At 49.4% G+C, this 15,313-nt stretch overlaps 1 protein-coding gene across 5 annotated transcripts in view; it reads left to right on the forward strand.

Moving 5' to 3' along the window:
- The window catches only part of SLC4A11 (solute carrier family 4 member 11), a 132,101-nt gene extending 121,205 nt beyond the window's left edge, over positions 1-10,896 (forward strand). For all 5 annotated transcript variants that reach the window (XM_068149438.1, XM_068149441.1, XM_068149439.1 and 2 more), the window contains exons 18-20: positions 3,229-3,424; positions 5,242-5,411; positions 7,205-10,896. In XM_068149438.1, the coding sequence (XP_068005539.1) occupies positions 3,229-3,424; positions 5,242-5,411; positions 7,205-7,268 (430 nt within the window). In that variant the 3' untranslated portion in view covers positions 7,269-10,896. The remainder of the gene's footprint in view (positions 1-3,228; positions 3,425-5,241; positions 5,412-7,204) is intronic.
- Positions 10,897-15,313: the final 4,417 nt, after the last annotated feature.

Genomic DNA, 15,313 nt, shown 5'->3' on the forward strand with positions numbered 1-15,313 from the left:
CCCTTCCAACTCTGCAGCTCTGTGATCTGCTCTGGGGTACCTGTGCTCAGTTTCTCTGAGATGCAGACTTTACATGTTGAAAAGCCATGTACCAAGCCTCTACCTTATGTTTCCTGTCATCAGTTTAATACTTGGTGGCCCTTTTTTCTGTCTTCCCACCAACTATCTTGATTCTGCAGAGGGCTAAGGGACAAGCTGGCCTCACCAAGCATGTGCCCTCCCAGCACAGCTCTTCCTTTGCTGCAGACTGGTGTCTGTAACTGAGTGCTTTGAGGTGGAGGCTGGGAGTGAGAAAGGGAGCGAGGATTGCCTCCTTATTTCAGCTCCCTTTTGGGACTGGAGCTTTTTGTTCTCTGCAAAGCACTGAGCTATAAACAGGAGGCTCTGGGCAATGTTGTCATCTCTTTTTCTTTTCTTCCTCTCATAGCCAGCTCTGCTGAAAAAGAAACCTCCTGAAGCACAATTAGAAAATCAGGAGCTCTTTCAGCGCTGGCTCCCTTGGCAGGTTCCTTTTTGTGCTCAAATCAGAGGTCTCAGTGAGGATGATGATATAAACAAGTATAAAGATCTGTCAAACAAAAGCACAGTTTTCTTCTCCCCTGTAGAGTAACCATTTGAGTTTCATATGCAGTCTGCAAGCAGGGCTCTCACTGCTCATACAGAGGAGGTCAGGAATGGCTAATCCCAGATGTGAAGAGTTGTGGGGAAATGAGTCTGGATTATGCTCTTTGATCTCTATGACTTCATTTCCATTGCAGCACAGACTTTCTGGAGCCATTTCCTCAAGGGCCAAACCAGATACTGGACACGTGCAAATGGCAGAGTTGGTTCTGTTGACTTAATGTGAGTGTGATGGAAATGAGGTGCTAGAATCAGCAGAAGAGTGATTTGAGGCTGGAAGCTTCAGCTGTAGAGATTTCCTGCTTGGTCTATCATGAGCAATTCTCTCTGTGTTCTGATAAGAAATTCCAAGCTACTTGAACAACCTGAAAGAGGGTAGCTGCAGACTCAATGGCAGAAAGGTGGCCTTTACTGTCAGAGTGCTGAGGTTGCCCACCTGGATGCTCCATCCCTCAAAGTGTTCAAGGCCAGGTTGGATGGAGCTTAGAGCAACCTGAACTGGTGGAAGGTGTCCCTGCCTGTAGCAGGAGCGTGGGAACTAGATGATCTTTGAAGTCCCTTCCAACCCAAACCATTCTAAGTGGCAGTGGTAGCTGCAGTACCTCTTGTAGGTGATCAAACACTTCAGTGCTCTGATTGCTGCATCAAGAAATCACAGCAGAAAAGCTCTTGAACTTCAAAAATCTCTCACCCAAGGGCTGTTACTCTGAGCTGTTCTCTGCTTGCAGGCTTACACCTGATAGAAATGTAGTGGCTTCATGTTGAACTTTGATCCAAAGCACTTCGGTTTGCTTAACTTCACTTGAAAGGAACCTGCAGACTTGTGTGTGCCCAGGCTAATGCTTTCAGACCATGAACATCCCCAGCAGTGGGTTAGATGCCTGAAACAGCAGAAGTGCTTCCTCTGTAGCTTCCACGGTGACGAATCCAGGGGAGCTTAGTGAAGGAGTTGGGGCTGTTCAGTCTGGAGAAGAGAAGGCTCCCAGGTGACCTAATTGTGGCCCTCCAGTATCTGAAGGGGGCCTACAGGAAGGCTGGGGAAGGACTTCTCAGGCTCTCAGGTAGTGATAGGTCTAGGGGGAATGGAATGAAGCTGGAGGTGGGGAGATTCAGGCTGGAGGTGAGGAGGAAGTTCTTCACCATGAGAGTGGTGAAGCCCTGGAATGGGTTGTCCAGGGAGGTGGTTGGGGCCCCATCCCTGAAGGTGTTTAAGCCCAGGCTGGATGAGGCTCTGGGCAGGCTGATCTAGTGTGGGGTGCCCCTGCCCATGGCAGGGGGGTTGGAACTAGATGATCCTTGTGCTCCCTTCCAACCCTGACTGATTCTATGATACTATGACACTTGTGAGGAAGACTCTCAAAAGGTTAATATTGAGGGAATTCACTGGGAAACAATCTTCTGCAGGGCAGAAAGGATTATCAAGTCCCAGCAGTGCAAATAGACCAGAGGGAAATGTGTTTTGATAGACCTTGGGTTGGGACTAGAGGATCTTTACGGTCCCTCCAAACCATTCTGTGATCTTGTAGCTGGCTCTTGGGTTAGTCTTGAGTGTTTTGTGTACAGGATTAACTCAGAACATGAGGTCTCACACCCAGGGAATGAGGCCACTAGAGGACACCTGAAGAGTGTGGGAACAAGAATTGCTCTTGATGGTGGGAATTCCTCACTACCTTATCCATCACTAGCTGGATTTATCTTCTCAATAGCATTAGGAATGTTCTCTTTCTGTATGTATAAGTGCTCTGGAAAATGAGAGGTTTCTTTCCTCTTGTTGTTTCTGGCAAGTTGTTTTTTCATCCTAGGAGATTCTCACAGGTTTAGTTGAAGAGAAAAGAAAACAAAGCAACTTCCTTCCAGCCCCCATGTAGGCTCTGAATTGTGCTGCATGCTTTCATGTCAATCTTTTTTCCCCTCCCATCAAAAACCAAACAGTCTGTAGTCTGTCAGCTCTGGAAAATTTGCATTAATTACATGTTTTGCATGGTAATAAGCAGTTTTCAGCACAACTGCTGTTCTCCACAGCAGAATCCTGTTTCTAGCTCTCTGTGTAGTGCTCTCAGCATTCCCTTGCACACAAACAAGATGTGCTCCATGTACAGCAGCAATGGTGGCTCTCAGGCAGGAGCATGCAGGCTGCTATTCCCCATGAGTTCATTAGATCCTGTAGGAGTCAGGGAGTCTTCTCCTGGATGGAAGCCAATTGCATATGCACTGGGTAAAGCAAGAAAGGTACTGCCCAGGAAGAGGAGTCTTGCCTGGGCTTTGGAGGTGTTTTTTTTTCCTCTGTAATGTGCTAAACAGAATTAGTGTAAGGGGCAGCTGAGTTCAGGATAGGATCTGTGGAGCTTTTGCAGCAGGGGAATTTGGCATTTTTCCAGTGGCTGTGTTTGAGCTGTGGATTAAGTGCTTGGCCTGGAGCCAGCAGAGCTCTGCCTTCTCAGTGTCAGCGCGGGGCCAGAAGTGCTGATCTCAGTGCTGTGGAGAAGAGTTTCCCTTTCCGAGTGGCACGTGTCCCGTGCCCATACAGAGCGGTGAGCCCCAGCAGTAAGCTCACATGGATCCTGGGACTTTATCCTACTCCCCTAATCCCTGTTTTCTTGCTTGCAGGATTGTGAGTGTGAAGGAGACCCGGCTGACAAGTCTAGTGGCAAACTTCTTGGTTGGTCTCTCGCTCCTGCTCCTTCCTTTCCCTCTTCAGTGGATCCCAAAGCCAGTCCTCTATGGCCTCTTCCTCTACATCGCATTGACCTCCATTGATGGGAACCAGCTCTTTGAAAGGGTGGCTCTCCTGCTCAAAGAACAGGTACACAGCCTGCTGGCACACAGAAGGAAATCGTATTCACAGCCTCAGCAGCAAACTCCTTGAAGAGAAATTTGTTGCTGCAAGGCTGGTGAGACTGACACAGCTTGTCCAGAGAAGTTGTGGGTGCCCCATCCCTGAAAGTGTGTTCAAGGCCAGGGTGGATGAGACCTTGAGCAACCTGGGCTAGTGAAAGGTGTCCCTGCCCATGGCAGAGAGGTTGGAACTGGATGATCTTTAAGCTGCCTTCCAACCTAAACCATTTTATGACTCTGTGAAATGGTGCCAGGGGCTACAGTGGAGTGTCAGTTGCGTTCTACCTTCCCTTGCCACAAAGGCATCTGAACTTTCTTGGTCTGAGCAAGGTCTCAGGTATGATCCTTCAATATTCAGTCTAAGAATTGCTCACTGAACATAGGGTGCTCATGAGCTTTAGACCCTGCTGCTGTGATGCCACACATTTAGGGGCTGCTGCTCAAACACTCACCAGCACACACTTAGTGTCACCGCTAATCTTTCCCTTCCCCAGCAGAGCCTCACGGCAGGTAAAAGTCTTGCTGCATTTTGCCACTTTGATTCTGAGCTGTGTGGAAAAACCATGTGGTAGGGTTTTTAAAGACAGCATGCAATAGCTTGGATTATTGAAACCCTTCTGATGTGGGATGGAAACAAATCTGGAGGATGTTTTCAAACCCTCTCTATTACAAGTGCTGGGAAGGGGTGTCAGTTTGCAGCGTGGGCAGCACCCAGGAGCCAGAGCGAGCCTCCAGCTCACCTTCTCTTATGCAGAGAGGGTCAAGGGCTTAATGAGCTCAACATTGGCTCTGCATCTCTGCTAATCTACTTTGATCTCTGGTATTCCATCCTTGAGATTGCATTTGTCATGTCAGTTTTTCAGTGAGGGTTGAGTCGCTCCTGTTGGATGTGGAATATTACTTCTGGGTTTAGTACAAATCCTGTGTGGAATTTTCCAAGCCTTGGTATGGAAAAAAGTATCCCCAAACATGGAGGTCTCCCTTTTGCTGGAAACCCTTTAATGAGTCATGACACAATCTGAAATCCATTGAAGCTGTGCTGGTGCCAGGAGACAGGCGCTCACACTCTTCATTGATGTATAGACAGTGAGTCAAAGACTGCTCAGAGGCGAGCAGGCACCTGTCAAAGGCAGCCATGAGTGGCATTTAGCTTATTCATGGCACTTCTGCTCCCCCACACATGCTTGCTCAAAAGGGAATAGCTTGAATGAGTTGAAGATCACTGCAGTCTCAGTACAGCCTCTTCCCACACCTCCCTGATCTAATCTCCTGGTCTTACCCTCCTGGGGTCGAGCCAAGAGCTGGAACCCCATGGGGTGAGCGTGGAATCTGATCGGCAAAGGCCAGAGGGCTGTAAAACAATGAGGAGAAACCATCCAGCGGTAGCAGCACCTGAGCACACCTGCTTGCCAGCACCCCTCTGCACATCCCCACAGGCACTTCAGGTAGTGCTGCACAGCCCTGCTAATCCTGCTTAGGGATCTCGTTGCAGTACTTACCAAGATGTTCTATTGCACTCCAGATGCTCCCAAAGGTCATCTTAGCCGTGTGGTGTATCGTGTCATCTCCAGGTTTCTAGTGCTGTCATCCCCTGTGTGCCGCTGCCACTGCTGGAGTGTAAGGCACTTTAACCCTACAGATCCCACATCCAGCTGTTGAACCTGTCCAGGGCTCTGTGTGTGTGAACTGATTTCCTTAAGCCCCTCATTCAGAAGCCTCTGCCACGCTCCGCAGCCACAAGTCCAAGGTGCTGCCCCTCTAACGTGGGATTGCTTCTCTTCCCAGACTGCCTATCCTCCGACACACTACATCCGCAGGGTGCCCCAGAGGAAGATCCACTACTTCACAGGCTTGCAGGTGCTGCAGCTCCTCATCCTCTGTGGGTTTGGCATGTCACCCTTGCCCTACATGAAGATGATCTTCCCGCTCATCATGATAGGGATGATCCCAATCAGGTATGAAGCTTGGCTCTCTTTTTTCCCTGTCTCCCATGCCTTTTCTTTTCAGGCTTGGAATGCAGGAACTCTGAGTGCTCTAAAAGGGCAACTAGTGCTTGCTGAAGTAGCCAGATGCTGATCCCTTCATTAGCTGCTCAGGCTTGAGGAGGAATAGTGCAGAGTCTGATTTCACTGAGGCTGGGTCTTCAGTAAAGGGCTCTGAGCTGGCAGGTGTTCTTCTAGCTACAGAGAGGCAGATGGGTGTCCTTGTGCAGTTTGTGAGATGCCTGATCTTCCTGAGAAGCTGTAGCCTAAGCCTTTTCTCTAGGTTGCATTTCATAATATTCTCTGTTGGTTTGTGTGAAGGGTTGGGGATGGGATGGCCACCAGAGGAGTACCAGATGTTTTCCATGAACTCCTGTGCCTTCCCACAGGAAAGAGAAAGGGAGTAAGGGAAGGAGACCAATGGGGTGGGAAGGAAACGAAACAGTTGCAATGGAAATGAGAACAGTCCAATGAAATAGAGACAAAGAGATAGAAACCAATATCCAACCCAACCCTTGATGGCAATGGTGGCACCATTGTCACCACTGATGCTGGGGGCAGGCACTGGGGAAGTCCCATGCTGGACTCAGCAGCAGGTGGGAACCAGATTCAGGAGCTGGATGCTGGAACTGGATTCAGGAACACACAGGTTGGGACCAAAGGCAGAAGGGACAGAGTCCGCCCAGGACAAAAACCATTGAAGAGGAGGCTTGACCCTGGTGATGCCTCAGCTTTCTGCTGAAGATGATGTCCATGGGCTGCAATCCCTTGTTGGGTGGTGTAGGGCAACTTGTTCTGCCCACTCCTCCTTGCAGGTGCCGCCTTTGGCTTCCTGCACCCCAAGGTGACATACAAGATGTGGCAGTGCCCTTGGTGTGCCCAGGAGCAAGTCTCAGCCAGAGCCTTTCTGCAGCCCAGCCCTTGGCAGGAGCTCTCCCTATCAGTTTCTTACTGCTAGGAGCAGCCCCTGGCTGTGCAACCCTGCCCTGAGCTGCAGAAAGTGCCTCAGTGAGCAGAGCCTGAGCTGGGAAGTCAAATCCCTGAGCAGAATTGGTTTTGCTGCAGCTCAGACCACGATACTTTGCAATTTGATTTTCTAAGGCCTCTGCTCAGAGCAGAGCTGGAAACTTCTAAGAAGGTTTCTAAGGCAGTGCTGTGATGACATTATAGACTTCCTGCACCGCTGAGTGCCATTGTCAATAAGCAGTTGGGTCAGGCTGGCCACATTTAAAAGGTATCTTTAAACCTGGGAGGACCCCACAGTATCTTGCAGTCCTCAGAGAGAATCACTGAGAAATTTAACTAATTTCTTCCTTGGGGTTCATTAACAGTGACTGCCCATCACTCTCCACTTAAATCATTCATGCTCTCCATCCTTTGGATGTAATGAGAAGCCCTAATAGGATCTTGGAAAGAACAAATCTGTTTCCAGTCCATTTGAATATTTTTAGGCCAGAATGATATGCAGTGGTATCTGCTTTGTCCCTGAGCTGGCAGTCTTGGAGATTGCCTGTCTGATCTCCAAGTTCAGGGCTACCAATGTCAAGGAACCTCTTGTGGCACTTTCCTTGCCTGATAAAGATGGGGCTGGCTCTTTCTAAACCAAAAGCAAATGTCAAAGCTGCCGTGGCTCTTCACAGGACTGGGTTAGAGCTCTTTGGGCTGGGCTTTCAAAAGTCAACACCGCCAGCTGATAGTCTTGGGGCAGCCAAAGTGTTACCTGACTATAAACAAGCACTGATGCTGCCTCTCTGGTTCCACCTTAGGTATAACCTGCTCCCCAGGATCATCGAAGCCAAGTACTTGGATGCTATGGATGCAGAGCACTGAGTGCTCCGTGGGCAGAGCAGCAAGGACAGCTCCCTGCGAGCCGGAAGGCAGCGCCCAGGCGTGGAACAATCTCTGCAGTGCTTTCTCTCACCACTTTCTTTCTGCTCTGTTATGGCATTGGTAATGCACATAGAGACCAAATGAGCCTTGATGGGTCAGACCAAAACAGCCTTGGACTTGGGAGGTCGATGCTCTTTGGAGCTGAGGCGAGCAGGCTTTATGGGAAATGCCACTTTCCACACCCCGAAGCTGGAAGCCCTAAAGATCAGCAGGTCCATGTGGTTGGAGCATGCCCTCTCAGAGCTGTGTTCCTTTGGTTGAGGGTGGGGGGGAATCTTTTCTTTGGTTCTTTTGCCAATGCACCACGTTCCCTTTCTTCCTAAAACACTCTAAGGACAGCAACTGACCCTTCTTCTACAGAGTGCCAGTCCTGTGCTGGCCCTTTGAATTCAATTTCCTGGGCATCCAGTATTTCCAGATCGGTGTTCTGGGTGGGATGGCCTCACGCTGAACCACTGATGTCAGAAGAGGTGTCTGGACATCTCTTCAGCTTAGCAGGGTTGGAAACAGTTCTGATTTGTCCTAATACAATCCACAGCTTGGGATGAATGTTTAATTCCTGTGAATGAGCTGGAAATGGTCAGAGGTTGGGCTCACGTGGTGATGCTGCTGAAATGGCATCGGGGTCTGAGCTATTTGGGAATGAGTTTGGATCTCTCTACCATGACTTCTCCTGTAGTTTTGCACAGCTGCAGCCTTCTGGCTTGCACCCAGAGTCTGAAACATGTCAAAGGGCAGTTGTGTTGATGGTTGCATATACAGATGTACAGTAGTGCCTATGTGTACATATATACATATGGATTTGTGTATATATTTTGCATAGATATACAAATAGGCCTGATTCTCTCAAAATATCAGAGGTGTTTTGTGTACTCAGTGTTACCTGTGCTGCCTTGACCATATTCTTCTCTGCTTCAGTGCTGCTTTTTCTCATTTGAGATATGATTGTGTGTTTTGGGTTTATTTCCCCCCCCCCCCCTTTGGTAAGCTGCTCAGTTACTGTTTTTGTTCTCTGTGTTGCTTTATTCAAGGTGTTCCTTTGCTGTCTTCTTCCCATGCCTTGAGACCTTCATCACTCTGTCTTGATGCTCCAGTGTGTGTGGATTTTGCATTTGATTTTCATGTACAGCATGCAGTGAAAGATTTCCTCTTTCACCTAATCAATATATTTGTTGGTCACTTCATTGTTTCTGTTCTGTAGCTGCTCTCTGGATTTTTTCCCCCCTCCCAGGTGTTATATTTCTGGATGAATCTACCTTCTGCTGCTTTTTAGGTTTCAGTGTATTTAATTTTTGCTTGTACTATGGTCAGTTTTCTTATCTGGAGTACTGTGAAACAAGCTGCCCTTTAGCTCAGTGCTTGCCCTTTGCTGCACACTACAGATCACAGCTGAAGTGTTAAGATAAAAGTGGACCTCTGAAGATAATGAACTTTGAAAACAGTAGAAACGAGGGAAGGAGAAGGAATATAGCACGGAGTGCAAATGTGGTATTAGCACAGAGAAGTGTTTCTTACCCATTGCTTGCCCAGTAAATGGTGTGGTCTTTATCAGCACACACCCTGCTGGTTGGGTGTTCCTGTGCATGAGGAGGAAGACCAACTCTGTAGTGAGGGAGGAAGGCACTGGATAAAAAGCTCCTGCTGCTGCAACTAAGCCACACTCAAGCCACTGAAGATTTGGTGTATTTGCACTAAACGTCAGAGAGTATTTCATCTTAGTGTTTCATCTTCATGCATCTGCCTGTTGGCTGTAAGACATGGATGGAAGCCTAGGTTATTTTTCCCCCACCCTGTTCATATGAAACTCTTCATCTTTGTGTTGGTACTAGATAGAGGAGAGCAGTAAGAGTGTTCCCTGAGAACGTAGCCTTGGTTTAGACCTCCCCAAGCAACTGCAGGGGAAAGCTCTCGGCTTAGCAAGCAAAGCAGCACCATTGTGAGCTTGAAAGCATGACCTTCATCTTGCACCAACCGACTCTTGTGGGACTGCTGAGAAGCCTCAGGGTCAGGAGGACCACCCCAGTCCATCTAAGCAGGTAATGCCACGTGTTTGGCTTTCAGTAGGTCTTGGAGGCAGCTGGAATAACTCATGCCATGTGTGGCGTGACAGAAGGCATGAATCTATGTGGCTCTGACTACCTCGGTCGGTGTTTTCTGGCCTTTGAGTCAGCTCTGTGGTGAGGTCACTACTAGCTGTTACTAAGGTCTGCATGTAGAAACAGGGAGCAGACAGCAAGCAGAATTTGGGGGCAGTCTGAAGGGAGAGGTGGTAAAAGTATGTCTGATCTTCAGTCAAGAGGAAAAGAGCAGGTGACAGCAAACGGTTCAGTACCTGTTGTAAGGCAGGGAGTGCAGAGGCCTGATGATGCTTGAATAACCTTTTCCCACGGATGTCAAAAGATTTAGCCAAAACTAGAATCAAAAGTGTCATCCCCTGGTTGAGTAAGCTCTTAAGCACACGTGTCCTGGGGTTGTTCTGGTGTCTCAGCCCTTGGCAGGAAGAATTCACCCTGTGAGACCATTTAACTCACACTGGGGATGCTGTGGCTGGAGGAAGGAGAGGATGTGCCCAAGGGGATGTAGCTCTTATCCTCTTTGAGGAAGAGCAGAGTCCCTGGGTGAAATTTCCCCCAGCACAGGGCACAGTGGGGTGAACTGGCATGCAGAGAACTAGTTATGAGATATGTGCCACTCCATCCCCCCACTTAGAAGCAGCAAAACTGTCCCCATATAAACCTCTATGAGAATACCGATTTCAGATGGCATCAGATGTTTCTAGCAGACATTTAAAATCCAGGCAGCTTGGCGGGGGGGGGATTCAGTGTCCATCACAACTCATGTTTCCATCTTCTATGGCTGTTGCTCAGTCAGTTAGGACTTCAGTGCTTGCATTTCCTGTTTTGGGTGGTTTTGCTTCTACAGGAGTCAGGGGCCAAAGATTCAGCTGATGGGGAATGAACAGAACTCGGGGAGGGGATGGAAGATGAAATGGTTGGCCATTTGGACCCACGTCTCAGTGTATGGGTAGGAGGGAGGTGTGAGACTCGAGGCCTCAGGTGGTGTAATGATCCTGCAGAGGATGGTTTAGGTTTGGTTGCTTGGTTTTCATACAAGTACCTTTTCTCTTCTCGTTTGCTTCTGGTCTGGCTGACTTTAAGCGCAGGCGTTTCCAGGAAGTAGGCTACCTAGGGCAGGAGAGTTTGTTCCGAGTTGATTGAGCACTTTAATACTTCTGTGAAGGTTCAGACAATTAGAATGTAAAAGAAGTTTTATTATAAGCTCTTTGTATACGCACAATGCTATGTACAACCATTGCCAAAGAACCGGGCTGGAGAGGTGGTGATGGCTCTTCGGAGAGTCCCCAGCGTGAACCTGGACCTGCAAGGTGTAGTGACAAGCTTCTGAAACGAGGGGATTTTGGGGGAAGTTACCTTTTGACAGCTGCCAAAAATGATCAGAAACTGGGGACAGAATAAACTTCTACTCCCAAACTTGTGGGTTTTGATCCTTGCCTTGAATGTAGGAGCTAGAAGTTAGCCTGACGATTAAAATTGGATTTGTACCCGAACGGTTTTGTTGGTCTGAGACTCATTTGTGTTGCCTTCAAACAATGCTGGGCATGGAAGTGGAAGGTTTCTCCTTTGTGGATTCAGGAAAATGGGTGAAAATGTGGACTGCTGAGCAGCAGCAGGCAGCAGAGCACTTCCTAGAGTGCTTAGGAGGTGAATCTGACAACTTCACTAGCAGCAGTCCCCAGGTTCTCTGGTGTCAACACTTGGAGCCGTTAATAAATGTCAAGCTCTGCTTGGATGTGCGCATCGCTGCGGAAGGACAGGGGTGGCTGAAGGAGCTCAGCTGCTTTGCTTCAGAGCTGCCAGCTGCTGAAAGGCTGCAAGATGAGCCCAATGACCGAGGGACACAATATCTGCTTCCTGATGAGCCCTGCAAGAGCTGGGGTGCTCTGGAAAGAAGTAAGGTAGATGGTCCCTCTTCCATACCCTGTAGGTCAAACAGTTCTCCCCCATGCCCAGCTGTACCTAAAGACTGGAACTGTTTGTTTGTAAAACTCTTGCGTATCATATTTGTCTGCTTTAGAAACTGCTGCTGATCTTTGTTCTGTGGACACTCTGAAGAGCCATGAGGTTGGCCACAGTTGGATAGAGCTGGAGCGAGCTTGGAAGTGGTTTTTGTGTGGAGTACTCAGCAACAACAAAGGGGCCTGGGCTGCGCCATGTTGTTGAAAGCACCTTCCCCTTCCCAGGCTGTGTCCCACTAAAGGTGTCTCTACACTCTCTGTTGTCACATGGTCACGTTACTCCATGATCAAGCTTCTTTTGTTGTTCCTTTGTGTTCTCTATCTGCCCTTTGTAGTGTTTCTACCTGCCTGGAAGGTTTAAGTGGCCCAACCAGGGTTGGCTCAGGCTCATCTCTTGTCTCTGCCCCTTCCTCCCCCTCAAAAAAACCAACACTGAATGTAAACCTTTTTCTGTCATCTCCTGACCCAGCTCTCAACTTCTCCAGCCCTTCTGTGAAAGTCAGCTCTGGCATCCCCACTGTGGAAACGCTGCCAAAGGGCTGAGTGGGATCTTTGCTCCGGAGGACTCGGTGCTGGCAGTGGCTGCTCCCTTGGGGCTCACTGCACCATAACAGGCACCTATAAAGGATTCATAATTGTCCTGCAGTTGCACTGATTTCTTCATCTCTTCAGATGATTACTTCATGGTGCAGTGTTCCAGATGGGCTGCCCTCCTTCCATCCATCCAGCTTCCAAAACAACTTAAAGAACATAATGGGATGGGTTTACCCCATTTCTGTCTGTGCTGAGGCTGACCAGCTTTAGAATGCACTGGTCTTCTCTCATTGCTTTCAGATCTAATTAAGGCATTTAAGTACCAAACCCCCTGACCATTACACCACTGACTGCAGACTTGGCTGCAAAGAGCAAACCATCAGTGCTGTGTGGAGAGCAGAGAGACCAGGCTGTTGTTGGAACACATGCTTTACAAATCCCAGTTGGCACTTTCCTCTTCAGCTTTCATGTGCTCTCCTTTCAAAGGCAGGCTCTCCTTGGCTGTGTCTCTTTCCCTTGTAGGAATCTGCATGAGCTCAGGTCACTTGGCTCTGCTCTGATGGTGCATTAAATATTAAGAGCCTGTCCTAAGGGAGATGCTGCCTGCTGGTTCCCATCAGCACCTCTGCTGCAAAGAGCTCCTTCCATGGAGAGCTGAAGGCTGCTCTTGGAGCAGAGGAGGGGGATGCATGTGGCACCTCACTTGGTCATCTGCATGACACATTCTTGCTGCTGCAAAAACTCAATATCCCTCACACAGCTGCAGGTGGAGTCCCAAAGGTCACCAAAATTGTTGGGAAAAAAAAACTAGTTTGCAATTAAAGTTCTTTCCCTCCTGAGCTGTGCTGGCCTTTTGCTCTTGGCATGAATAAAACTTGGAAAGAGAGCTCCCTCGTGTTTTTAAGTGTTTGCTACATGCTCAGGGCTTTGCAGAAAAGGAGCACATCAGCTTCAGCAGCTGCAGTACCAGTTTTGGTGCTTGAGAGGGTAGCTCAAGGGCTGAGGTCAGCTCCGGCTCTGCCTGCCAGCAACAGCTGGTGGCTCAGCAGGCTTCTCCCAGGCACCAAACTGAGACACAGTTCTCATGGGTGGATGATTTAGATGGCCTCTGCAAGTGCCCTGGCTGGTGTTGGGGCAGCATGGCTGTGCTGGTTTGTACCAGAGATGGCTGGAGCAGAAGGTGTAGCCCTCGGTGCCATGAGCAGTGGCATCTGAAGTTCTGCAGGTGATCTCTCTTCAGGAGGTGGCTGATGTCTGAGTGGCATGACCCAGCTCATGCAGTGTACCCTCCTCTCTGTAGCCAGCTCACCTGGGGAGCTGTGTTGGCCACCTTGCTGCTCTTTAAAGCATCATCTATTTTTGAAACCTGGGACCAGCACCACTGATCTCAGTCTGCATGCTCAGCAGAGTCCCAGCCTACGTAGACAGGCTTCGAAGTGATTCACCTCTTCATCATGGAGCTTCCTTTGTCTGCCCAGGTGTGAGCACTACCTCCCATCTCCAAGACTTCTGAAGCCACAGAGTAATTAGGAGCCTGGGTTTAAGTGCCCATGTCTGGAAGCTGTGACTGCTGGGATGTGCACTGGCTGTGTCCATCCCCAGCAGGCACTGGGCTGTGATCCAAAGTGCCCAGCAGCTCTGAGTAGATCTCTTCCCATGGGAGAAAGCATGATTGAGCAGCAAAGCACAGAGAGAGAGAAGCTTATTGTACTCTTGGCCCTTGGAGGATTTAGCCTCCCATGTGAGGTGGAGCTGCTGTGATGCTATAAGGAAGGTGGCTTAGTGCTCTGTTATTTTCAGAGGTGTTTAGCCCCTCTGTCCTCCCTGTCCTCTGCACCCTGTTCCCATGCAGATGCTGCTTCCACAGGAGTTGTCTTACTACAGACAAAAAAACCTTCTCCAAAGTACATGCTCCTGAAGGTCAGTGCAAACCAACCCCCTTCCCCTGGGTCCCACCTGAGAGAGGGGCTGTCTTGTCAGTACCCCTTCATTGCTCCTCTGCTTGCCTTGGAGGGAGTGTAGATGTAGCATGAGTTCCAAGGAGGTGATTTAAGAGGAGAAACCATCCAGAGGCAAATCCAGCCCATCTCAAAGCTTGCATTCTTTTGCCATGCAGGAGAGTTCTAGTGGAGCTACCTGGCAGCTCCACCTGGTAGCACACCGGAGGACTTCCTGGTGGGTTCCTCTCCTGACATGGCATGGAACTGGTTAAACCTGTTTGTCTTTGGCCAGCAGGTTTCTGTCAGAGATTGTCAGGGAACTGTTAGAAGTGAGGGAAGGTGTTGCTGTTGAGGGAGCTATGGCCTGTGGATGCTGCCCTTGCTGAAGCCGCTCCTCAAGCGCATGCCTGCAGCCAGCGTTGGCTTTCCAGTGACTGATTGCTTTGATAAGAGTTGCTCGGGGCAAGGGGGAGGGAATTCCATTCTTGTATAAGGAATCTCTGTATTTAAAACAATAAAAAGAAATATACTGTTTATATATTTCTACTTTGTTGCCTCATCAGTGTCCTTTCTTTCACCTCAAGCTCCCAGCGTGGCTTGGGCTTCCCTCCTCGTGCTGATGGATGCATTTCTCTGGTGCCTGGTGGGGAGCTCGGTGGCTGAGACACTGCTGCAGTCTCCAACAGTTGTAGCATTTGAGCATCTCAACTGTGAGTGTAAGGAGACATGCTGACTTCTTCATGGGAGTCCAAAAAGGGATTCCTTCCCTCTTTGAGGAAAAAACTATTTACAGTGAGGGTGGTGAGACCCTGGCCCAGGTTGCCCAAAGAGGTGGGAGATGTCCCATCCCTGGAACTGTTCTGGGTCAGGCAGTTTGGGGCTGTGAGCAACCTGCTCTAGTTGCAGATGTCCCTGCTGACTGCAGAGGGTGAGCTTTAAAGGTCCCTTCCAACTCAAACTGTTCTGTGAGTCTAACATTTGATTTAATGGAGGAGTGTAAAAGAAGAGTGCAGCCTTTATCTGCTGGGGTGCACTGGGAGCATCTGGACCTGGTTCACGTTACCCCTGTGGCCCTGACTTCCTCGGCATCATCCAAACCAGAGCCAGTGCATTCTGTGTTGTGTGGGGGCTCCTGAGCTGCTCTGGCACACCGTTGGTTGTAGCATATGTGTTCAGGGTTGGGTTTTTCTGTTTGCCTCCTGGCCAGCAGTTTGCATCCCTGAGCTCTGACAGGCAGCGGACCCTGCTGGCTGTCGCCGGGGATCTATCTGCTGGGGAGCAGCTGCCACCTAGGGGACTGACCGAGAGGCTTCATCCCCGAACCTGCCACACCTGCACCACCACCTTAAACCATCTCTGGTCTCCAAAGACCCTCAGCTCACCTCTGCTTCCAGTCTCTTCAGCACCCAGCCCAGGGTGCTGGTGGGTGCGTGGCTTCATCCAAGCTTAGGTGGTCCCCAGTCCCCAGCAGAAAG

The sequence above is a fragment of the Melanerpes formicivorus genome, unplaced genomic scaffold, assembly GCF_026170545.1.
Source record: "Melanerpes formicivorus ecotype bairdi unplaced genomic scaffold, bMelFor1.0.p_v2 SCAF_18, whole genome shotgun sequence".
In the NCBI taxonomy this organism is placed as follows: domain Eukaryota; kingdom Metazoa; phylum Chordata; class Aves; order Piciformes; family Picidae; genus Melanerpes; species Melanerpes formicivorus.